Source organism: Drosophila arizonae, chromosome 5, assembly GCF_054131065.1.
Source record: "Drosophila arizonae isolate 15081-1271.41 chromosome 5, UAZ_ARI_1.0, whole genome shotgun sequence".
Taxonomy (NCBI): Eukaryota; Metazoa; Arthropoda; class Insecta; order Diptera; family Drosophilidae; genus Drosophila; species Drosophila arizonae.
In genome coordinates, this window is record NC_142925.1 from 3,896,799 (window position 1) to 3,920,981 (window position 24,183).

General features: G+C 46.6%; 3 protein-coding genes across 4 annotated transcripts in view; 1 reads left to right on the top strand and 2 right to left on the bottom strand.

Moving 5' to 3' along the window:
• Nucleotides 1-24,179, top strand: part of LOC149268378 (uncharacterized) — a 107,019-nt gene extending 82,840 nt beyond the window's left edge. The window contains exons 3-9 of one of the 2 annotated variants that reach the window (XM_089471868.1): nucleotides 3,515-4,490; nucleotides 9,230-9,357; nucleotides 9,435-9,672; nucleotides 9,747-9,915; nucleotides 9,991-10,148; nucleotides 10,215-10,357; nucleotides 23,943-24,179. In XM_089471868.1, the coding sequence (XP_089327994.1) occupies nucleotides 4,361-4,490; nucleotides 9,230-9,357; nucleotides 9,435-9,672; nucleotides 9,747-9,915; nucleotides 9,991-10,148; nucleotides 10,215-10,357; nucleotides 23,943-23,948 (972 nt within the window). In that variant the 5' untranslated portion in view covers nucleotides 3,515-4,360 and the 3' untranslated portion in view covers nucleotides 23,949-24,179. Of the gene's footprint in view, nucleotides 1-3,514; nucleotides 4,491-9,229; nucleotides 9,358-9,434; nucleotides 9,673-9,746; nucleotides 9,916-9,990; nucleotides 10,149-10,214; nucleotides 10,358-17,489; nucleotides 19,055-23,942 lie in introns of those variants that run through there. The other variant, XM_089471867.1, reaches the window with a different exon arrangement.
• On the bottom strand, nucleotides 19,125-20,300 carry LOC108617623 (uncharacterized). The gene is made up of 3 exons (XM_018013465.2): nucleotides 20,079-20,300; nucleotides 19,771-20,012; nucleotides 19,125-19,697 (listed from the first exon to the last, which is right to left on the bottom strand). Exons 1-3 carry the CDS (start codon nucleotides 20,155-20,157, stop codon nucleotides 19,380-19,382), a joined length of 639 nt encoding a protein of 212 aa, XP_017868954.1. The 5' UTR covers nucleotides 20,158-20,300; the 3' UTR covers nucleotides 19,125-19,379.
• Nucleotides 20,447-23,650, bottom strand: LOC108617586 (uncharacterized). The gene is made up of 4 exons (XM_018013415.2): nucleotides 22,064-23,650; nucleotides 21,597-21,829; nucleotides 21,113-21,506; nucleotides 20,447-21,061 (listed from the first exon to the last, which is right to left on the bottom strand). Exons 1-4 carry the CDS (start codon nucleotides 23,525-23,527, stop codon nucleotides 20,552-20,554), a joined length of 2,601 nt encoding a protein of 866 aa, XP_017868904.1. The 5' UTR covers nucleotides 23,528-23,650; the 3' UTR covers nucleotides 20,447-20,551.
• Nucleotides 24,180-24,183: the final 4 nt, after the last annotated feature.

Sequence of the window (24,183 nt, forward strand, 5' to 3'; positions counted from 1 at the left end):
CAACTGTATTCTCTAAAAGCTAATACGAAATTTTGCATTACGCTGGATATACCCTGAATTTGAAAAGCATTAGTTCAACATATTAGTACACTCATATAAATATATCCGAGCCTCTAACAGTAAACCTTATTGGGCTTAAGAGGTCTCCATAGGTAATCCCTAAACCAATATACCCTTTCAGTTTAGCCTGTGTGAGCATTAAACAGCTCGCCGCTTGGCAGGTAAACAAAAGCTCGAACGTCGCTCGTTATTTTTAATCAGTTATCAAAATTTATCGCTTAAAATTTGTCGACAACTCTAGGGTGTGAGATCTGTGCGCTATATATATACACATACATACATATACATATATATATCGGAGCAGCATAGAAGGCAAAGCGCCAAGCTCGTTATTGCTGCCATTTTGTGTTCATTTTAATTTTGTGTTTAACATTTTACGCGAGTTTAATGAAGTTCATCTCAGTTTTATCCTCCGCTGCCCGCTCGTATTGCATTTTCCGCACTTGTTTATTGTGGAAAATGTGTGTGTGGCTATGCCATGGGTGTGTGTGTGTGTGCGTGGCAAACATTAAAGTAAATGGACAGCAGCTGAACCGGCGGCTATTCTAACTGAAAACAATGAGCGTTCATAAAACTAAGTTGAAAGGCCATTCGATACTTTTTGTGGGTCGAAACTGAGCCAACACAAGTAAAAACTTCGCGGTAGAGCGTAATCAACCTTGCAATACTTGTTGACGGGTAGAGCCTAAAGAGATGTTACGGTTGAGCTTTGAATATCTCCATGCTGACTGAGTTGATCTTTGATCTTTACTTTTCAGATTATGCTGTGAATGATGCATATAATTATAATTTTCCAAATTTTCTTTCTCTTGACAAATATATCACAATACTGCAAATAATATACTCTGCAACCAATATACTCTACTTTCACATCCCAAGCGAGCATTGCAAACTATTTGCGAAATGAGCAAACAGCCGTTGGCTCTGCTAAAATTCCGCTGGCATCGCAACGCAATTCAAGTGGATTTTTCGATTTCTCATATTATTCGCATTGTTTGGCTCATCTCGAATTGCGGGCATCGATTTCAAGCACTTAAATAAGCAGCGAGATTGAAGCTTGTGCTGGATGAATTTCCATTTGCCAGGCTTAAATTAGAAATGCGCCACATGAATACATAGACTACATAGAATACATAGAATACATTCTGTGCATACTGTAAATTCTGGATTCCACCTGGCTTACCTGCTTGTACATTTTGATAACTAAAATAATTGAAAGCTCAACAGCCCGACGGCCAATCCCGGCCCAGCCCAGCCCGACGGCAATGACAACGTGGTCTGCCTCGCAATTAAAGTCGCCAGGGCGAAGCCCTGGGATCGGGGGTACTAATGGAAATTGACGGGGGCAATAACATTTACTTAGCTCAACTCCCTGACGAACAGATTCAATTAGAAGCGAAAGCCATTTTATAATTGAAACAAGACTGACTGACTGCCTGACTGTCTTACTGCCTGCCACGCCCCCAGGCGAAAACGCCCACAATGGAAATAACTACGAGAAGACAATAGAATAGAAAGAAACATCAATAAATATTCTGAAGGGGGCATAGCATGCAGCTAATGACAATGCTTAGCATGCTGTGAAGCTGTGGAGCTGTGGAACTGGGGAGTTGGGGCATATGATTATTCATTAGACGCCAAATCATGTAATTGAAAAGTTCTTTTCTTTTTTTTTTTTTGTCACAACTGCCAGAACTCACGTCATCATCAGCAGCATCCAGCGCAAACATCATCTTCTGGCTTTTGAAGACAAAGCCCGTGGCTCAATTTGTCACTAAGGCGAGTGGGCGGTCGAAGGAAGCGAGGGGGGCGTGGCAGCTGTGTCTAGGCGTGGATACCCAGACGGATGATGCGTGTGACTAAGCAGAAAATGTTCAGCATTGGCTCCCCAGTTCCACGACAGACAACTCGCTGTCCCCAGTTGGAAGAGAAACACCTTCCAGCCCCACGCGCTCCCCTTTATCCTCCTTTTGATTATGATTGAGCTGACGTCGTTAATATGTTATCGATGATGATTTGCGACTCTTCCACGTCTCCCCCTCGACTCGGAGGGTCTCTGCTGTGTCTCTCACTGCGAGTCTCTGCCACGCGCTCGCGAATTGGCGGCTCCAGCAGCTCGAGTGATGCGGCGCGCTGCCTGGCAGCCTGACTGCTTGGCTGCTTGGCTGCTGGCTGTTTGTCTGCTGCTCCATTTAAATCAGTTACATTGCTCGCAATGTCAACACAAATACACACAGGAGACACACACTCACACTCACACCCATACAGACATCCGCACACACATGTGTACTTTCATTTTGTTATTTGTCTTTTGAATTATTAATGAATCTGCTGAATGGCATCGACTTTAGCTTGTGGCAGGGATCTGAGCTGCAGTTGACGTCGTGATGATACGGATCTTAATCAAGTGAGTCGTCGCCTGTGCCTTCCCTGCGGCTTTACCTTTCATCGCAGATAAGTTTAATTAAGTCTCTGGCATATTCTGCAGTTCACATTCCACGGCTGCATTGCTGCCACGCCCACAACTGGCTTGACCGCGCATTGCAAGACTTTCAGCACTTTTCGTTGGCTGCAAGGCAGCAGAGGCAACAAAGTTTTCTGATTTCGATTTTTATTGCGGCCAAAAACCGAACAACTATTCCCAATATGCAGCCATGGAGATTGCAGAGGGTGGCAGGAGCAGGCAGCATATGAAGGGAAATGAGAGGGGCTCAAAGTGCAAGCAGGTGGAACTGGAGTTCGGTTTCTTGGCAACAATTTCATTTTGGAGGCCCTTGACTGCTGCACCCACTCTTCCTCTTCTTGCCCCGTCTCTTCCGTCTCTCTTCTCCACTTTCCACTCACATTTCCATTTCCATGCCAACTCTTGACTTTCCACCTGGCCGAATGTTTTGATTTTGGTTCTAACTGCACCTGGAATTCCATTCGTATGGCTCCACACGCAAGCAGCAGAAGGTGGAAAGCAGCAGCAAGAGGGGCGAGGGGAGAATCAACTGAACCACTTGAACCACAAAATCCACACAAACATTTCTGCAACGCAAAACTTTTTCCTATTTTCCTCCTCCTCCTTCTCCCCTTTGCATAATTTAAAAAGTGGAAAGCACACAAAATATTAACACGAATTTATTAAAACACCAGTCGAAGCAACTCGTGTGACTTTTAATCAGCACAGGATACACCACCTACCACTCCCCCACACTCACCCTCCTCCTCTTCTCCACAAGCTCCGATGTGCGTTTCTGTAAGCTGTTAATCTTTTTTCAACTTTGTAATTACTTTTGCAGGCAGAAACTTTCTTTGAGCAGCACATTCACGAATTATTTTTGAAACAAACAACAAAGCCACTCAACCACAGCACCACACACTCCCCTCTCTCCACACGCCACACACCACACACAGTGTCACCACTCGACTCCTGTCCGAAAACTCAACTAAATCACTTTCTATTCAACAGGACTCTGCTCCGAACGCAGCTGCTGGCCAGCCGGACAACCAGTCGAGCAGACGACACAAAAAGGCCACCAGGACAAGCTAGCCAGGCTGGACACATGCTCGACACCAGCAACTGGAACTGGCACTAGGCACTGGGCGAGACGTTGCCAACGTGACGAGCTAAGCCACCAGCAGGAGTAGCAGTTGGTCAAGAGAGAAGCAGCCACAGAAGAGGGTAGAAGCTGGCCAATAAAAAAGCTAACGAAATTCGTGCAGAGTCAGAGTCAGATGCGAAAATGCTGATGGCGCTTGCAGTCGACAGCCGAATTCAGCAACAACAGCAACAACAACAACAACTGCAACAACAACAACAACAGACGCAACCGCAACAAAAACAAAACTGGAAAAGTTGAGCAGGGACAGAGGCTGCAGCGGCTGAAAAGTTCCAAAATTTACCAGACACAAATTTCGTAGAGCTCTGCTCGACGTCGCTCGTCGCTTTGTGGTTGCATCCGGAACTGTTAGCAGCAGTTGCCATAGACGTAGCCGTAGCCGGAATTTGATTTTAACGCATCTTTTAGAGCCGCGTCGCCTGTTTGCCAACTGGCAGCAACTGCTAACTGGCAGCTGGCAACCAAATCAAAACTGGAAGGAAGAGTCTCGCCTGTGCCTGCGGAACGCTTCAATGGTCACACATTGAAATTGGCTGCCACAAAGCCAAAGGGGAGCTCCACGCCCCCTGAAATGAGCGCCAATTGCGGCGTCACATGCACTGACAAGTTATTAACTGCACATATCCCAGGCAGATAAGCATCTCCCGCAAAATAACACCGACAAGAGCAGCGAGGAGGAGCTCCTACTGCTCATCATGGCCAACTGCAACAGCTGCTGCCTGCTGCTGCAGCTCCTCTGGACAGCGCTGCTCTCTTGGCAGTTGCCTCCGGCCAGCGGATATCTCAACATTTTCATCAGTCACCACGAAGTGATGAAGCTGATGGGTAAGTCTATACATATGAGCCCCATATTTGGGGGTAGCGCAATCTCATTTCGATTCGAAAATAATCGTCGGGACCAAGATAGAGCTCCGCCCCACTGATATGATTAATAGCTGAATGGCAAAGTGCGACAGGACAAATTCATTGCTCCTCGGCAGGAGAAACAAACAAAACAAGTTGAGGCGGGGGCTTAGGCACAGACCACGTCGCAGTCATTAATAGTTCCGAAATAATTGTTGACCATGACGACGACGAGGACGACGACGATATAGATGAAGAGGAAGAGGAAGAGGAATGCGCGGGGTTGGACGACCACAAAAGTTACGCGAAAACACGGAAGAAAACAAATCCACACAAATCGATTTCCGGCCGTAGACGGAGCCACCCTCGCACCTTTGCCACCCTGTTGACAGCTGCAAGTAGTCCGCCTCCTGCTCTCGCCTAGTTGCCCCACCCTCATCCTCCCCCTCCCCCTCCCCTTTCTCTGCTAACGACTTCACAGTCCGGTGCGGCGCATTTTGTTGTTTGTTTTGCTGTTTTGCTCAACGCGAGGCCTCGTTATTGATGGCGCCAGCTATTCAAGTGGCTCCAGATCGACCTTGTGCCAGGCCCAATCCCAGCCCCAGCTCCTACCCAATTCATGTCCTCGAAAATAGTTACAGTAATAGGCATTCATTCGGCGTGCCAAGGCGGAATGACGTCGTGTTGCTGCCTCTCGTTGATTAATGGTTCATGGCTCCAAAATGTGAGCCAAGGCGGTTCCTAGGACTTCTCCCTCCCTCTATCCAAGAGTCCATCATTCATGCGTTAGCTGTGCACAGCATTTTCCGGCACTTAGCTGTAATTGGAGCAAAATGCTTCAATCTCATTATGCAGGCTCAATCGTACTCCCAGTCCTAGTCCCAGTCCACTCGCTGCTAATCGCCAAATCACGGCACTTCAATTAGTTGAACAGCATAAAAATAATCCACACAAGTGCCACACGGATCCGAGATTGATGAATGGCCAAAGAACTTTGAGCTGCAGCTGTCGTCCACGTCACTGGGTCAGCTACTCCAGCTCCCCCTCTCCTTCCCTCACACAGCATAGCTCTTTCTCTCCCTTTGTATCTATCATTCTCTAGTTCACTCTGAGATTGCATTCGAGTTCGCTGAGCCATGCGCTACTCGCTACTCGCCTGGCAATTGACACTTCACAAAGCATGCGCTGGCCCCTCACCCCCTTCACGTCTTTGAATGCAAATCGGATTTCATTAGCGACAGCTCAAAGAGTCTTCCACTTTGCTTGTTGCTCTGTGTAATTTCCTGTGCTATGCGCGATTCACATAGATTCCTTTTCCCACTCGCCTTTTCCTCATCTTCCACTCCGCCCCTTCCCCAGAGCTCGTTATGTTTTAACGACCAGTTAACACCCCCTCCCTTATAATATTTGCCACCCTCTGGGCTTGTTTTCCATTTCAAAATTAACAAGCAGCATGAAATCAAACAAACTGACCCGCCCAGCTCGCTCCTCACTTCCGCCTCCCTCTCCGCCATTTGCGACATGCCATTGCATGATTTACTTTCAGGGCTCCTCATCTGCCCCTGCATATGTCTCTATGGCTATTTGTTCAAGTGGAATGTGTGTAACGGCTGCATGGCCCAGCTCCATCTCCAATGCCCAGCCCCCGTTCCAGCTGCCGATTCTCTCCCTGTTTCAGTTCCTCGTCCCTTATTCAGCATACGCATTTCTCGAATAACTTCACTCCCTGGCAGTTCCTTCAGTGCGTGACTGTGATTGACGTGATGCATTCCCACAATAAAAATCGAGTACAGCGTTCGCTCCGCTATTTCAAACGCCGTCCTCTCCTCTTCCTCTTCCTCTCCCTGTTCCTCCGACTCGCAATCTGTAAGTTTGTTCCATACAGCGAGCTGTAAACATGAGTTAAACGATTTCTTTTCTGGCTGCTCCTAACTACACTGATATATATGTGTATGTGTGTCTCAATTCGATGGAGAGACGACAACATTAAAATTAAATATTTTTTACGCTTTTGCTGAAGATTTTCCGCTCTGCCCTCCATTGCGTCGCGTCGTCCCAGCAACGAGCAATTTTCGACCCACAGTTGCCAGCGACACCAGCTCCATATACCAGTCGGGGAGGGTTGCCCCACTTACCCACTCCACCTCCCCCGTGCTGTGCAAGGGTGCGTAAAAATGCAATTTCAACAAGTTTCACTTTGATGTGCACATTTCTTGGGAGTGAACAGGAACCCAGGCCCGAACAGGACTTGTTTCTAGGTCTAGAGCATGCTCCCACCTTTTTGGCTACAAAATTTCCCTTTAAATTAAAAGTTAATGCAAAAGAAAATTATTTTTAATGAATAGAAAACAGCCCGAAAATCGCCGCATTAATAAAGCAACCCTCGGCCTTTTACGCCCATTCTCTCTCTCTCTCTCTCTCAATAGAGCTGGGTCGATTCGACTTACTGCTGAGCAAGGCGAGAAAAGCAAAAGCAAGAGAGGGCGTGAACAATTCTTAAACTGTGCCAATTAAACGTCGAGCTCGACTTTGATTCAAGGAGCGAAGGCGAAAGCTATTCTATAGAGAACTGCATTCATTGTAAAGGGATAAGCCCTGTCGAGGTGTCACCTAGACAGTGGAAGAGGGCAGAGAGGACAGATGAGATGATAATTTCAGGGAATGCACGGCGTTGCACTGCTCAGCTAATGACACTAATTATCCTCTTAATCTTTTATGCAAATTGTGTGATGCCATTGTCAAAGCCGAACCGGAGCCCTTCTTCCGATCCTTCCTCTATTTCTATCCCCTTCCTCCAACTCTGCGAGCGAGCGTCTGCGGTTGCAGCGTCACGTGTGTGTGGTGAAGCCATTCAGACAATCGCAGGTATTATAATTATGGTGGAGAGCAGTGCGACAAGGGGAACTATCTGGGACAAGGCACTGGGACGACTCCTGAACGAGCTAAAAACTTTGCAAAGCGACGGCAAAGTTGGCGCTGTGCAAGGCGCGTGATATGAAAGACGGCCAAAGTTCGACGGAACAAGACTTGGACCCAACCGTAACCAAGTTGGCTCTCCTTTTTATCTCCAGTTAAAGAACGAAGAGGATCTCACGAAATTTAAAGTCGTTTCAGGCAGTAGCTTAAATTCGCCCAAGAGGCCAATCGAAAAGCTGAAAGTCTCTTTGAGAGAGATTCACATTTGTATCCAATCAGAGCTGAATTAATTAAGCCAGCACAAGTGCATTTCCTCCCCCTTTCCCTTTGTGGTTGGACAAGGTGCACTTCCCACTCTGATAGCACCTTGTCTAACCTTTCGTCATTGTTTTCCTAGGACTCAGCTCGAACTAAGTGACATTGTCCTTTTCGTGTGTTTGTGCATGTTTAATGTGAGCCACTTTGAGGTTATGTTTGTGTTTTTCGTTTCGTCTGTGGCGTATTTCCCAAAATGGATGAATAAAGAGGGATCAAAGTAGAGTCAATTGCAGCCCCTCTTCTCTCTCCTTTGCTTTTCTCTTTTTCTGTGCAGTTTGCCAACGGAAACCGGAAAATGTAAAAGGAAAGTAGCACACTTTGGCTGCCTGGAGGATAGTCAGCGGGGTGCATAACAATTTCGAATTCAAAAACAAAATGAAACTGTGAAGGAAAACAGCGTACGAACTGGGGAAGTTCTTAGACGAGTAGTGAATAGAAGGAAGCTAACGAAAAATGCTTTTTCTTGTTCTATAATTGGATTTGAAATTGTTTTAAGAACGCAGAGCGCTGTGTTCCTTTCTCTCCTAAATGCACGCACATACGCGCTTCTTTCCTTCTCCTACTGCCCCTGCCTTTGCCTACACCGGAAACGCAACACTCAACATCCGGCTCAGACGCATAGTCAAAAGATGAATGGCGAACTGTGGAAGTGTTGAGGGGTGAGGAGGAGGTAGTCAAGTTAAGGAGAGTAAACAGCATTTGCGACTTTCAATGCAAAGCAAGGCCTGATCCCAGGAAGTAAATGATGCAACATAAGACGGGAGCTGAGGCAGAGAAAGAGACAACAATGAAAGCGGATGAAGAAATTTAATTTCACGTCTTTTTAACTTGAGCAGCTCGTCCTTCACTGCCAATAGAGTGAGGCATGGCGGCTTAGAGCTCCCAGGGTCGGGGTCAGAGATTAGGACGTTCCCGAAGCTAGTTAAAGTTACACAAAGCGAAGCATGATGATGAGTTGGTCGCTGTCTCGCCTGGTCTCGTCTCGAATCGAGTTAGACAACACTTGACACCTTTTAATATCTCGACCCACCCCACGTGAATCCCTTCGTTCTCTCGGTCCCCTCGGGTGTCTGTCGCGCACCATTTGAAGCAGAAATCGAGAGCGAGAACCAATTGACGCCCTTTGCATTGTCGCCTGCTGGTGACGGATTCGATTTCGATTATTATTGTGTCTTGGTTTTTGTTTACCGAACTTCGCTCACCCACTGCCAACCTGCTTCCACCCCCTTGAATCGTCGAGGAAATCAATTTCCGTTGATGTTTAAAGGTACATAGAGCGGGAGGGTAGAGCAAGAGAGCCATCAAGGAAAGCGAGCGAGGAAAGTAAACAGAGAATGCACAAAGTTTGCACAGCAGTAGAAAATCCCGGGAAGGGACTCGAAGGGAAACTGTAACAAAGCAAATTGTGAAATAAACTTTCTCTTTATAGCTGCAATGCATCGGAAACCTAATCTCATCTTCACTATGCTCTTTACTCTCATCCATAGGGCTGGAGGCGGATTTGTTCTACGTGCACGAGGGAGCCATTAACACATACGCGATGCACTTCACCGTTCCCGTCCCGGCAGATGTTCACGAGCTGGAGTTCTCCTGGCAGAGTCTCATCAGCTACCCGGTAAGCCACCTACCCACCTCTTCTACCCGACCTGAAAATTTGATTTGCACTCCATTAACTGGCCAACTCATTGACAGCTGCGCTATACAATCAGCATCGAGTACGCCACCGACCAGGACGCACTGGGCACACCCACGCTGAGCATTCCCCACAAGGGTATAGTGCCGCAGGAGATCGAGTCTTTCCTGGTGTACCTCCCGTGCACGGGAAATGTGAGCCTCCAACTGCCGGTCAATGTCAACATGGTAGTACAAGGACCTCCCCGGTTTAACGACACCCGACTCCACTTCAAGCGCAACAAGATCTGTGCCAAGGGTAAGCTCCCAATCCTCTGTCATTACAAATTGTCATTCGCTTATATCTCTCTTCCATTACCACAACTATTCCAGGCATCTCCCCAGAACCGAATCAGTCACCTGCGCCTGCCCACGCCCCCTCCCAGGGACCGGCTCTGATGAGCGCCGCGGCCTGTGCCTTGGGCCTAGTCCTGGCCGTAGGCCTCGTGGCTAGCATGATGTATGTTCGGGCTCGCAAGCAGCTACGCCAGGATTCGCTACAGTAAGTCTGATTGATTGGCACATCAATTTAATTATCTACCTAACTGTTAACCCTTCATTCTCATTTCATTCTCAGCACCAGCTTCACTACAGCGGGTTATGGCAGCCATCAGAACGTGTTTATCCGCCTTGATCCTCTCGGACGACCGCCGAGTGCCACCGGCTCCTATGCGACCATTGCCAGCCTCAACAAGTATCCAACAGAGACCAAAAAGTCCTGCAGCATATTCGACCGTAAGTTTTTCTTACCTTCAATCCCCTTCCTTTTCATCGACCTTCGAACTATTCATTTCCCTACAGGCTTCCGCAGCTCACCCACGCCCACACCCTACGCCACCGCCCTGCTGCCCATGGGCGACCAGGCCGGCGAGACCATTTACTCGAAACCAGAATCGGTGTGTCCCTCGAGGATTTCCTACTACGCCTCCTCGCAGCTAACCCAGGTGAGTCCCAATCTCCATCTGATTCTGTGGCCACATGAATTACCTCCAAGGGGGTTGCATCGAGCAACCAACTGCCCTCAGGTAAATCAATGCCTTTGATATGTTGCGACACGTGCCAGGCACAAATGGATATGAATCCCGTTGATGTTCGGTCGCTCGCTCGCTCGGTTGCCTAGGCCACCAGATCCACTCCATTTCCAATTTGTGGCACTCACCACACCAGACCAGACTGCTCCCAGATTGCTCCCAAGGCAGCATCCACATACAAATCCCGACTCGAGCCACCTTTCCACGTCGATAAAAATTAAATTCTAATTTATATTTACGAGCTGATAAAGCTCCCGAAGTGCGTTAAACTCGAAACAAGAGCCATTCATAAATATGGGACTCTCCTTTCCACCCACCAGGGTGCCAATCTGCCAGGCTGCCACGCTGCCAGCTCTAGTTGTGTTCAGTGGGGTTGTTTAGGGTTGGGGCAAGTTTTGCCTGGCGCTCACGTAGCCCGTGCTGCGAACCCCACACACACATAGAGCAGACGAGAATTATGTAGATACGCGCTCATATGTGTGAGCAAAGAGTAGCTGTGGAGAAGCGTGTGAGTCCGTTTAGATAAGCGGAAGGTGCTTCCGACTGTGCTTACTCGTCCCTTTGTTTTTCTTCCAGTTGAGCTGCTCGCTGGGTGCAAATTAGCAAACTAAATTTAAACTAACCAAAAGCCGCAGATAAATCCCTATGAGGCAGCTATCAAACCTTAAGAATTATCTATTACGAGTCCCCTCGAATTAATTTTACGAGACCTCACAAAACTTTTTTCACATTTCTATCTATCTCCCTTCCTTCCTCGGAATCTCTTTTTATGTATTCTGTTCTGGGAATCCCTCTGACATTTTAACTTCTTGGCCTTGGCAAATCTGTCGCAAATTAGAATAAATTATTTAGCAGCTTCTTCTTTTCCACTTCTCTCGTAAAATCAAGCAGCGTTTACATTTTTCCTAGGCAAAGAAGTGTGGCTACTCCTCCCTCACTCTGTCGCTATTCTCATGATTGTTTGGGCCATTTTCGTCACCATCTCGAGACGCAATTTCCATCGACGCATAATTAAATATTCAATTTCCATGGAGACTCCTTTGGATTTTTATTTGCTGCTTATTCCTCAACATTCCTCCAACGGTTCCTGGCCTCTGCTATTTGGCCAAACGATTTCTGTTTGTTTAGACTTCAATTTCATCCTCATTATGGCAACCGTTTCGAGCCATTTGGCTGGGGAGCAGCTCGGCACTCGGCACTCGCCTCACACACACGTACTCATTCGCTCACATTGGTATCTGGCATATCTGGATGTCTGGGATAATGCACAGCACCAAGAGTCATATCCATTTGCCTCTATCTGCTGCTCGGGGAGAGGGCGAGGAATTAAGTGAATTTATACAAAAGTGGAGCCCCAAAATTGCATATGGCTCTTGTGTGTGTAGAGCGGGGGCTGTGGGTGAAGGGAGTGTTTGCCATAATTATTGCTGTTCTCTTGTTATATCCCCAAACCCACTCATACGAGTGTCTGGTGAAGCACTAGGCAAAGGGAATAGATGGGTGGAGGGGGCTGGCGAGCTAGGAGCGACGCACTCATTTAGTCAAACAATTATATCCAAGTGCACACACACACTGAAATGTTGTCGGCTCTGATCTGCTCACTTGTGTGGAAATATCTCATTTGTGTGGGGCTCCTTTGCCCACAACATGCCTCTCTCTACCCCACTCGCTCCCCACTCTCAGTGACTCCCTTTTGATTCTATTAAATCAGTCTATAAATGTTGGCCAAATTGCTTTAATGTTCAGCGAAAGTTTAGCTAACGACTGCGGGGACTAACATACAACAATTACAGCCCTAGCCAAGGGGACGAAGGGTAAACAACAATAAAAACAGCAGCGAGAAGAAGAAGACGCCAGACTACAGCTGCTGAAACATGACTTTGTGCTTGTTTAGAAACACTTGCAAAATATTATTGCAACAGCAACAACAAAGGCCTTCAATAGGGGAGGGAGAAGGGAAGGGAAAGGGAACCACTGACTGCGGGGAGTCAAAGCAGAAGCTCGCTGCTAGGATAGCTGCACACGCAGCAACAAACATAGAAAGGCATTAGGATATTGGATCAGGACTAAGCTCAAGTGGTTTAGGGAAGAGGGATCAAAGAGAGAGAGAATAGCATAAGTGGCTGCTGCGGTTGAAGATGTCGAGAGCAAGCACCAGAAGCGAATGGGTTAACTAGAAGGCAGCAACAGAGTCAGCTCCACCTCCAGCTCCACCTCCAAGCCCCGCCACGCATTCGAATGGCATCATTTGAGGGAGGCGAAGTTGTAAAAGTGCGTGAGGCAGAGAAGCGGAAGATAGGAGAAGCAGCACAAAGTTGGAAATTAATTTCCATGGAGCACGCCCTGGCTAGAGTATTTTATGGAGATTACGGGAGAGATTCGTGCAACCTGAACAGGTGCTAATTAAAAATGTTGTCGTCGCCCCATTAAAGAAATTTGTAAATCAACCTGCAAATGACGCGCGCAGCATGCGAAAAGCTAAGCCTAGACACAAGCCAAACGATGGAAAGGATAGGGCATAGCTGTGTCCCCTATGGGGCAAGTGGAGCCACTGGGGGTGCGGCACGTACGCCGTTAATGGATTTTTCACTGTTGTTCTTTTGATTAAAACGCATTATTTACATTTGCGACAAAGGCAGAACGGGAGGGAGGGGGATAATTTAATGTGCGACGAGGCTTAAGTCTAGCCTGGTGAGGGGAAATAGAACAGCGGGGGGTGAGAGAACGGCGCTCGGCAAAGGTTGACAAATTGCGCAACTGTCAGCTGAATTTAGTTTGGTTTTTGCATTCGGATCTCGTTGGGGCTTCCTGCATTTGTTTCTTTTTGCTTAATCTGCCTGTGCTGCTGGCTGGACAGGTTTTAGGATCTGCTGGTGCAGTTCCTGTCAGGCCAAAGTGCCAAACTATGGCGGATGCTTGTGTCTGCCATTACACTATTGATTGCTTCCTGTCAGCCGCAGAGCGAGACAAACGGAAGTCGCCAGCGGATGTTGCCTTTGTTGCCTGTGTGTTACCCAGTTATCCTGTTATCCTCCTGTCGCGCCTGGTCAGGCTGACCGACATGGGCTTTTGTGTGGAATTTGGCAGCGCTTCACATAAGCAGCTAACCAGTGAACCTTCCGCCCTTGTGGCATTCGATGCGAGATCCGTGGAGTACCGTGAACCCGCGGTTTTAACACCCTTCACTTCGCTCATGGCTGCTGTGTGTATGGGGGCGTGTGAGTGTGTGTGTGTGTGTTTGCCATTGATTTCATTGCGGTCAAGTATCATAGAAGTTGACGTGGGGGGTTCAGGGAGGAGGCCATTAAACGCACTGTTGTTCGTCTGCTGACAGCCATGAGTGGAGCGCAGGGGGGGGGGGGGGGGGCTGAGCACTCAACGGGAATGACAATTGTAATGAGCCAGGGGCCATGATTAGCAAACTGTAATTGAAGACAAGAGTCAATAAACTGAATCGAAATGGGGTCAAAACTTTAATCATTCGATACACTTTCAAGTGTTTGAGCAGCTCTTCCGCTGGCTGCCAGGGCAAACTCAATTAGGAAAATAATAATAAATGGAAAGCGAATGGGGGGCAGGCAATTAAAAAAAGAGAAAGAAAAGGAGAAAATGAAAATACCTTCCCCAACTCTTGTATCGATTAAAGCGAGGCCAATCGAAATGCGATTATGGCTGACATATAATCATTCAATATTCATGAGTGTACTCACATCCAATCGCTACACGAATGGATACCCCATCAATCAATTCTGAATTGCCGTTGAGTCACATTACGTGCATACGAAATACTCACGAAACTAATTGCATCAAAGTGGCCGAAGCGAGGAAATTCGAGTGGACTCCAAACCGGATGTGCAACAAATTGTATTATGGCAGCCGCTGAAGCGGCTACCCAATCAACGAACTGCGATATATCGAGTATACATATATATGTATAAGCACTCGTATATCGTAATGGAGAGCGCGAATTGGTCAAATTGGTTGTTAATCATATGAATTCAAGTTGATTGCGCACAATAGACAGAGTTTAACTTGCAAAAATTGAGGCGCAGCCAACTTAACAAGTTTGGGAATATTTATTCGGCGTTGCCAGATGGTTTAATTTCAGATTTAAAATAAAAGTCTAAGGATGAAGTAAATACCAATCCATTCATAAATCATTACTATCACTATTGTTATTATATAATCATTCAACTCATTAGCCTGCGATTCGAACCCTGACCGTCCATAATGTAGCATAGGCAAATTGTGCAACTACAAATTGTTAGTTATTATAAATAGTGTGCAATTTACTTTAGGCATAAATTACAAATTGAAATTTAAGTGCGTGTGCTGGCTCCATGGCGACGCAGGCCGCGTGTTACCTGGCGACACCTGGTGACTAATTTATGTTCATTAAGCAGGCGTTAAGTCGCCTTGAGAGCAGCTGCCGTTTTACTCATTTGCATACATTTAGAGGTTGAGAGGGAGGCTTGAAGGCTAGGCGGTTGCCAGAAGCGGCTCACAACATACACATAGAAAGAGACAGGTGCAGCGAGAGAGAGGGAGAGAGAGAGAGAGAGAGAGAGAGAAGGTGACAAACCAAAATGTGTAGTTCGTGTAATTTTGGGGTCGTTGGAGCTGCTGCTCTTGGCCAGATTAATATGCAAATTCATGTAGCTAGCGAAAGGTGCAAGCGAAAGTGAGAGATAGAGAAGCGGAGGAGGAGTTGGAGCTTTAAGAGATTACGCGCTTGTAGCATGTACAGCAAGTGGCAAGTGGTGTGGGGCGTGGGTCATGGGGCGTGTGGCAACGAGGCAGACACAAAAAATCAATTTGCAGCGCGCTCTGCTTGACACAATCTCGTCTCGCCCCTTTTTCGCACTCTAATTTGTATGTAGTGCATTTTCGTGTTCATGTCCAGGAAATGGCGAGCATTAAAGCTGAAGAACTGAAGACAACTAAAGCTTAACCAGTACACAGAGACAGAGATAGTGTGGCGAAGCTTTGTGCTGGTTGGTAATCAGCTTGAGAGCTTTGCTGCTCGGAAAATCCATTTCACAGCTGCGAAGGGTTTTGGCGGCTGCATAAAAACTCGCGCTCAAATCCCATCAAATCCATCAAAATCATTTACGCAAATCACACCGCACAGGAGCCAACGAAGGAGCACAAGCAGGAGTAGGAGCAGGAGCAGTAGCAGTAGCGGGAGCTGGAACAACAAGGCTTAAGCTTAGGTCAGGCACCATCAATGTCAGCTGCATTTGGCTGTGATCCAATCAGGGATCCACTGGGCAAAACTTTATTAAAGAGCAGCTAAAAACAAGGCGCCAAAAAACTGACAGCAGCAACAGCTTATGCTATAGGGAGAGCGTTACGAAGACAGCCAGACTGTCATACAGAGAGAGAGAGAGACAGAGCAAGAGAGAGAGAGAGACGGGCAGGCAGACTGGCTGGCAGTCTGTCAATTGTAGTTGTAGTTGCGTGGCTGCTTGCTCGAAAGTTTTAATTACACGTTCGCTGTGCCACGGGCTATGGGGAATTGGGGAGACTGGGACTGGCACTGGGACTGCGACTGGGATTGGGGGCTGGGGGAATGAACGCTGCTCCAGGGCCAACAACAAACATTTTTGGCATGGCTGCTCGACAGAATGTTACGCCTGTTTGGCCTTGGCTATTGCTCGCTTCGACTGCAGTTGCTACCGTGTGGTTGCTCCTATTTGCTAGGCGACAGAGATTTATCACTCCAAAGGCAGGAATCGGGCACCGGGACGAAAGGATGCAGCAGCAATAACAATCAACATTGTTGGTTGACTAAAGAGTTGAGCGAAGGGGGCGGGACTTAAAGAGAAGCTGAGAGGCAGATAAACTAAAGGCTAAAGGCAGGCAGGAGGAGGCAAGTTCAAAGTTTCCACAGATTGAAATGATATAATGGAATGGAATGATCTCAAGAGGGTAGCCTGAATATGAGAATAATTGGAACTTTAATGTGGAATTTCTAAAACATGATTTCATTGGGGCAAAAGGACTTGTGTTAAATTCATAAATATGCAGGGTAATGGGCACATTCCCTATTATCTTTAAACTCTTACACAAAAATTATACAAATTTAAATACTATTTTCCTTGATGATTTGTAACTCTTTAAGCTACCCACTGCATTTGCAATCGCACTTTGTGGGTGACTGCAGCAGCAGTTGGATGATTGGGTGGCTAGTTTTTTACTACAGTTCGTTACATTCCGTTGCCCAACACTGTAAACAGGCGACGGTGCTTGACGAGCAGAGGGAAGCGAGAGGAGGCAGTGTGCGCGGTTTGTCAGCTTGGCACGCTGATGATGGAGTGCGGCATTGTTGCATTTTAATTGAAATTTCTTTGTGAACTTGCTGCAGCAACATCAACGGCAACAAGAACAACAGCAGCAGCAGCAGCAACAGCAGCAACAATAATAACGAGCAAGCAGTACAGCAACAACATAAACGTGTCGCCAGCAATCACACAGCAAAACAACAACGCCAAAGTAGCAATAATAATGAATGAATAAAACGAATAACAACAAAGAGCAACAACAGCAACAACAGCAACATCAAAAACAACAATAACAATTGCTGTGCAGCCTTATTGCTGCTGCTGCTCTTGATGTTGCTGCTCCTGCTGCTCCTGTTGCTGCTGTTGCTGCTGCTCCTTCTGCAGCTACGGCTTCTCATATTGCCGTCGTACTCCAGCTGCCCATTGGTGGCGTCTGCACTGACAACGAATCAGCCAGGCAACTTTATATTGAGGTCGGGGTCAACATTAAGAGACGGAGCAGGAGCAGGAGCAGGAGCCGGAGCGGCAGCGGGAGCAGGAGGCGGAGGTGAAGCAGGCGTTGGTAACGTTTGCATTTTTGCGGCACAACGCAAATATAATAATAAATTTCGCATATTGCTGCCGCTTCAGCTATTATTTTTCATAAATGAAACTGTTGTCAATGGGATGTTGCTGCTGCTGTCTGTTGTTGTTGCTGTCTGTTGTTGTTGCTGTTGCCTGTTTGGTTTTTGTCACCGCTTTATTGTTTTTACCGCCCACAGGCTGAATGCGGTCAGTTTATTGTTTACCAGATATGCCGCCACAAAAACTCGGCCCAGACGAGAAGAGAGAGAGAGAGGAAGAGAGAGATGGCGTAAGGTAGAGTGCGCTGCTGCTGGCTGACTGGCAACCACGTAATTTGCCGTCTGATGAAGATTTACGACATGAAAGCCACAAAATAAACGCCAAAACACATACATAAACATAAAGCAAAAAGCCAATAGACTAGAGGGAACAGCTCCCTATCCCCCATTCCCCATTCTCCGCCCCATCGACGCACTAGCCTGCCCCTGCAACCCCCACTCAAGCGGCGCTCTTCATGATGAATGCGCTGTGGCACACCAAGACCAAGTGCCTCCCGGTCTTCTGGTCTTCTAGTCTCCTACGAATGGGCAGCCTATTTGCTGCTGCTGGCCATTTATGTAAATTAAGCAACAAAATGCACAGATTTGTCTTCTGGTTTATTAGCCAAGATGTAGCTGGTTGCTTTATGGCCATAACTCACAGGCAGCCAGCAGAGCAGAGAAAACAAAAAACAATTGCAATTGGGCCCTGGAGATGTAACAAACTAAAAGTCAAAGAGAAAGTTGTCCACAGATGAAAACAAATTGTGGGAGTGTGTGAGTGTGGGAGTGTGGGAGTGGGCGACTTCTCTGCACTAAACTAAGTGGGCGCGCCACGCCTACATATATGTGTATCTGCCCTTAATGGCAACCCTATTAGCCAAAGAGTAGACGGGGACTGGAGTGAAGCTGATTAGGAGCTCCAGCAACTCCAGTTGCTGCCACGCCCCTCCACCCACTGTTAACCCACTTTGTCTGCTTATGAATACTTTGTCCAATAAATAATTCATGCTGCAAGTAGCAAGTTGTCTGCCCGGAAATGCCACCCAGGGCGAGGCTTGAGTGGCCAAGTGGGCGGATGTGCACGATTGTGAATGATGTGGGAAATATGGGATGTCGGATGTCGGATGGGTAAGGCGGATGCATGCAGTAGGACACTGGAGCTGGAAGAGGGAGAGAGGGGAGAGGGGGAATGAACACTCTCGGACAGACGGATATGTAATGCAATTCACGAAACCAAATGAACGGTTTCAGCAGCCTGAAGTACAGCTACTAAGCGGATAAAGGACTACACATGTACCCAAATGGGATAGGAAGTGTGTGGAAATGAATGCAGATCATGTGCAGAGGGAGTGAGAGAGACCATACACTGAATCAATTACAGAGAGAATACCAGAGTAGCAGTTAGCAATTCAGATAACTAATTACCATTGTTATCCATACCAATGAGCTGAAATGCCAAATGATAAATTCTAATCGGCTCTAAATTGAAATGCAGTTAGAAATTCTGATAGGGGATTAAGGGATAATGCATTTTGCTTAAGTGGAAATCAATCAATAAAATTTGGCTGAAATGTGGCTAAGGAATGTTAACTAGAAACATGGTTTAAGAATGAATAAACCTAAATCAATTATCTCACTACAGTAAATAACTCATTTATAATTGTTCAATCCCTATGAAAACTTGTAGAGAATGATATAGAATAATCGTAAATTATTGATATCTATGTATACAAATATTATCTAAAATTAATGAAGAACATTCCTCTCAATCAATTCACGACTCATTCACAGTTTTTTTCACACTTTGACACTTGGATTCATTTATTATCACACCTTAATCTTTGGGCTAACAAGATGTACACAAGCACAGATCGTGAAGGGCGCAGGCTGTGCACAGTAAATAGTTCGTAGTATTATATCTTAATCTATGACTAGGTAAAATAGTGTTTTAAGGGAGCAGATAAACTCGTTTGGCTAGTTGTTTGCTTTGGATTTGGATTGGAGCAAGTGAAGAGTTTAAATCGGCTAAATTCCATTTTCGAGGTACTACTGCAGTTGGATGAGCGCGTGGCCGGCATGCCGTTTGTAGAGCATTAGCGATATGTTGACCAGACATGGGGCAGCAAGCCAAAAGAGCCGCGTGCCAATGCCCGTTGCCTCACGATGGAAGATGCCAGCGGCGCCACCTCTGCCCGTATTGCAAAAGGACTCCTCGCAACAGGAGGTGCACGCATAGAGCTTAGTGCGCTCCCCAATCACAATGCAACCGGGCTCACAGTTCACAGTACAGCGACGATCCAACGACCACATCTTGGGCGAGCTCGTTGAGTTCTCAGTGCTCGTAGTGTACGAGAAGCGTTTGACCTTTCGAAAGAGGGTGAGAGAGGGAGAGAAGTGATTAGAGAAGGACTAGTTCTATAACTGATATACTTCCTACCATGCAAATGAACTCTTCGCCCTGGCATTTCTTCATCATGGACGTGTCATTCCGTTCGAGCACATCCACACAGCCCGGTCCATCGTCCATGGTGTCGCAGGCATAGCACCAGAGCTTGTTCACCCGCTCAATGGCCGCTGCGGTGCGATGTATGTGCCCGCCACTGGTCAGCGAGGTGCTCAGGCTGCCCGCGGAGTTGGGTCCCGATGCGGTCGAGCTGCCAGTGGTGGAAGTGCCAGTCACTACACAAGCAAATACAGAACTTTATTGATTTCTCCCCGTTGAGGTGTGAAGGTCGCTTCACTTACCGTTGTTGACGCAAGCCGTGAAGACAATGGAGCAATAGGTGAGCACTAAATAGGCGAGCGTGAGAAGCGCTCTGGACATATTGTGGCCGCCAATTGGACCACGATTGGACGCCTGCTCAGCCAGCTGGAAGCCCTATTCTGTAAGAGGCTAAGAAAACTTGTTGTTTATGTGCGGAGGCCAAACGACTTCATTTGACAGCGAATGTCAGAGATGCAAGAGCTGTCAAAAGGGAGACATGCGCACTGGCTAGCGAACCATCGGCTAGCAAAGACCCAAACCCTGCGGCTGCAGCATAAACCAGTTGAGAATTTTACAGGGGAAGAGGATTTAGTTGGAATGAGAGCTACAATTGAAAATGGAAAAACGCTTTGTTTAGTCGATGGACCCAATGAATTACTTCTGATTATTATTGGGCTAACATTAAAAATTTGGACAAATCAATAAACAATGAAATCTGTAAAACATTCGGGCCTCAATAGAGACGCAAATATTGCAGGGCCTGGCGACTTTGCATGGGATAGAGCTCGCCTATGTTGTACATGAGATCAACGATGTGCGTGGGACGCAGCATGCGCCAGGGCATAAATTTGAGAGTCTTCTGGTCACAGTGGATATCCTTGTCGACCTCCAGGGGCAGCGGCACCTCGTTGTAGAGCATGCGGCCATCGACGCTGCGCTGCAGGGTGCAGGGCAGGCCGATTTGATCTGCAAAGCACTTGAAGAGGATGGCACGCTCGAACTGGCAGCCGCTGTGCACAGCGCCGATCGGTATGAAATTGGTGTGGTAAGTCAGACGAAGATGCTCCAGATGACAGCGCACCGTGTGGCGGGAGCACTCTTCCGTTGTATTTATATCCAAGATCTTGATGTCCTCGCCCATGACGCTATTCACGGCTTCGGCAATAATCTTGCTGCGCTTGGCCACATTCTCGAAGTCGATGCTGCGTCTGATCTTGTCCGGATTCTCTACAAGGCCATTCAACTAGACGACGAAATATTGTTAGCTAGGTTTACTTGGGCCTAACATACTCACGGCCAAGGTCTCGTTGAGTGCTTCGAGGTACTCCGGCAGCTTGTCATCAGCTGGCCGCTTGCAATATACCCATTTCTGATCGCCCGCATTGTCGACATCGTGCAGGCAGTAGGTGGGCACACAGACAACGTCCTCCTCAAGTGCGGTCGGTCGGTCGAAATTGACCACCAGCACCGCCTCCAGAGGCGAGCAATCGTGTCGCAAAATGTTTTGAAAGCAACGGAAATCTTCAAACTTACGCTTCGACACATAGAAATCCTTGCCAGCCGTAATGTCCGTAAAGCCCAAGTAATTGCGAATGCAGAACTTCATGGTTGGGCACTTGGATAGAATGCTCTCAATGGCCGGACCCCAAGTGGACACACAGAACGCGTGCTTCTGGAAGAGCATCAATCTGTAAGGAAATAACTGTATGAATTTAAGGACAAGTCAGGAGGATCGCTGCAGTTCCTGTTCCACTGGGCACTGTATTCAATTAACTTACACCTCCAGAATTCCTCGATCGATGTAGGCATCGACGAACTCATTGAAACGTGTTGTCTGCAGTATGAAATTGGTCACAGCTGTCTTCACCAGATTGGAGAGGGATTTCAGAGCGCGCTTCATTGAGGAAATGATGTAATTTTCGAGCAGAACCTCTCGAACAGGTTGCTCGTCAATAATAGTGCAAAGGCAGCGAAATATGTTGTGGACCAATATTGAATGAGCATACGAGCGCTGTTAAAAGAGTGGACAATCGATAGAAAAAGTGTCGATCGATTTTTATCGATAAATATGTATATTTGTATATGTGTACATAAAAAACATGATCATCATTTATTCATATCGGTATATCTATGTGGAACGCTATTCCACAAAAAACAACGATATATTACCAGACGACTATATCGATAACTTAATGTCAATGGAAGTATGTGTATCAAGTAGACAGCAGATATGCATGATATTTACCATAAGTAGCTGGGCAATTTGTTCAGTGAGTGCTGTATTTTCGCCAATAATCGTGCGGTACTCATCATTGTCAGCTAAACTCTCGATAATCGACAGCAGCGATAGAATTAGATCGATCGATAGCTCCGCCAGCCCCTGCTTCAGAGTAATTGTCAAGGACTCCGCGATGTTGAGTTCCATTAACTGCTCAGCTGTAACACGGAAGGAGTTAACCAATAGACTTCCAATCAACTCGGCTGACTGTTCGCGTGTCTTGATGGACACATCAGGTGCACGAAACAGGCTAATGAGACGGGACAGAGCTCCATTCTCATACTCGGCAACAAAGGCGCGCAATGCCTCCGGATGGGCGATCAGGCGAATGATTCCCATGATAACAAATGGAGCTGGCTCCTGTTTGCTCTTCATCAGGCACTTGATGAACATGTCCGTAATGTTTGCCTTATGGATGCGTGGCAGATATTTTTGATACTTGGCCGCCTCGGCGAATATGGAGATGATGGCGCAGACGACTTCAGGTGGCAGATTGTCCATAATCTCCTTTAGATTCTCCACCATCTGGTCGAAGAGATTCTGCTCAAAGAAGAGCTTAGTCATTTTCTCTGAGCGCAAAGCCGTAGCCAGCACCTCGATGATCCCAAGGGCGTCTGGTGCCTTGGGATCTAGGCAAAAGGCCTTCACCAGCTGCTGGAGCACGAAGAAACAGCGATGAAGCGGCTCGAAGACACTGTCGTCGCTGGTATCGGCCAGCAGCGTCTTCAGCACCTTGATGGCAGCCAAACGGATCTCGAGGAACTCGTTGGTCAGCTCGCAGACAATGCGATCGACCGGGAATCCCGGCAGTGTGGTGAACTCCAGCATCTCCTCTGCGCTTTGAACCTGTAGAATCTTATGCAATGCCTCAATGGAATTGAAAACCGTATCGGGATTATCCGAGCTAATGAATATGTTCTTAAACTTTTCCAGGAACTCAATATTCTCAATTATACTCTGTGCGACCTTCGGATCACGAAGACACAAGTTTACTATATAGGTCAGATATTCTATGCAGAACTCATCGTTCTCCTTTAAATAGAATCTAAACGCCACGTCGAGCAGCGCTGTCGTCTTTTCTGTATCGTATTCCCCCAGTTCCGTGTTGTCCAAGATGGCAGTGATAAGGAATAAGGCAAAGCGTCGCACTATAACACTCTCCGCATCGATAAACAGTTCCTTATCAACTAGGCTCTCCAGCAGTAGTTGTTGCTTTAGCTCCAATATATTTTCATCCTGTTTGCGGGCAAACTCCGACAAATGACTGAGCACAACTTGAAGGACGGGCTCCTCCTTAGAGGCAAGCAGCAAGAGGGATGTCTCCAGATTTTTTATAACAACACTCAATGGGCTAAACGAATTTTCCGTGACTTTTCCACGATCGGGATATTTGGAGCGAGCATCGTAAACTCGCTTCGTTTCGTTCGACATTTTTGTTTAACAATAATCATTTAAATTCTCTAAAGATTTGCATATGTTACTGACTGAAAAAGCATTGAAAGACCATTTTTTCAATATATTTAAAAATTTACAAATTTATAAATTCGTATTTAACAATATATATAAAAAATTCCTAAGAAATAAAAAAGAATACAAGTGCTTTTTAAAAATTTAATAAAAACGAATTCGAAATAGTCCTATAGCAGTCAGCATTTGTCATGCACCACGGACAAGGGAAATTAGCAACATCTCTCTTTATATTTACGGCATAAATAACCTTTTACTAGAAAAGAAAACACTGGTATATAAAAAATAAACTTTTTACCATTGCATATTTATTGATTAAATTATAATTACAAATTTCTTACTAATTATTGAGTTGAATTTTGAATTTAACCGACAGCAGTTGTGATCGATGCTGCATTTGCAGCAAGTTGGCAGCCCCGCCAATTGAAAAAGATGAAACATATTAACGGCAGCGCGAATGGGGTGGAAAACGGAATGCAAAAGAACGCGACGCTTGTGTTTGTTAGCTGGCGTTTCACAAGAAAAAATAAAGTAAGCTGCGCTGCGTACAATTTGAATTAATTAATAGACAAATTAAATTAAGGGAATAGGCAATCAATTTAAAAAAAAAGAAAAATCGG

Excerpts from the sequence above, each read along its gene's own strand:
- LOC108617586 (XM_018013415.2), bottom strand. The coding sequence starts at position 23,527 with ATGTCGAACGAAACGAAGCGAGTTTACGATGCTCGCTCCAAATATCCC. Across the intron at positions 21,830-22,063 it reads AAATTGCCCAGCTACTTATG|CGCTCGTATGCTCATTCAAT; the intron begins GTAAATATCATG and ends CTCTTTTAACAG. Across the intron at positions 21,062-21,112 it reads CACTCAACGAGACCTTGGCC|TTGAATGGCCTTGTAGAGAA; the intron begins GTGAGTATGTTA and ends TTCGTCGTCTAG.
- LOC108617623 (XM_018013465.2), bottom strand. The coding sequence starts at position 20,157 with ATGTCCAGAGCGCTTCTCACGCTCGCCTATTTAGTGCTCACCTATTGC. Across the intron at positions 20,013-20,078 it reads CACGGCTTGCGTCAACAACG|TGACTGGCACTTCCACCACT; the intron begins GTAAGTGAAGCG and ends TTGCTTGTGTAG. Across the intron at positions 19,698-19,770 it reads GCGAAGAGTTCATTTGCATG|GTCAAACGCTTCTCGTACAC; the intron begins GTAGGAAGTATA and ends CTCTTTCGAAAG.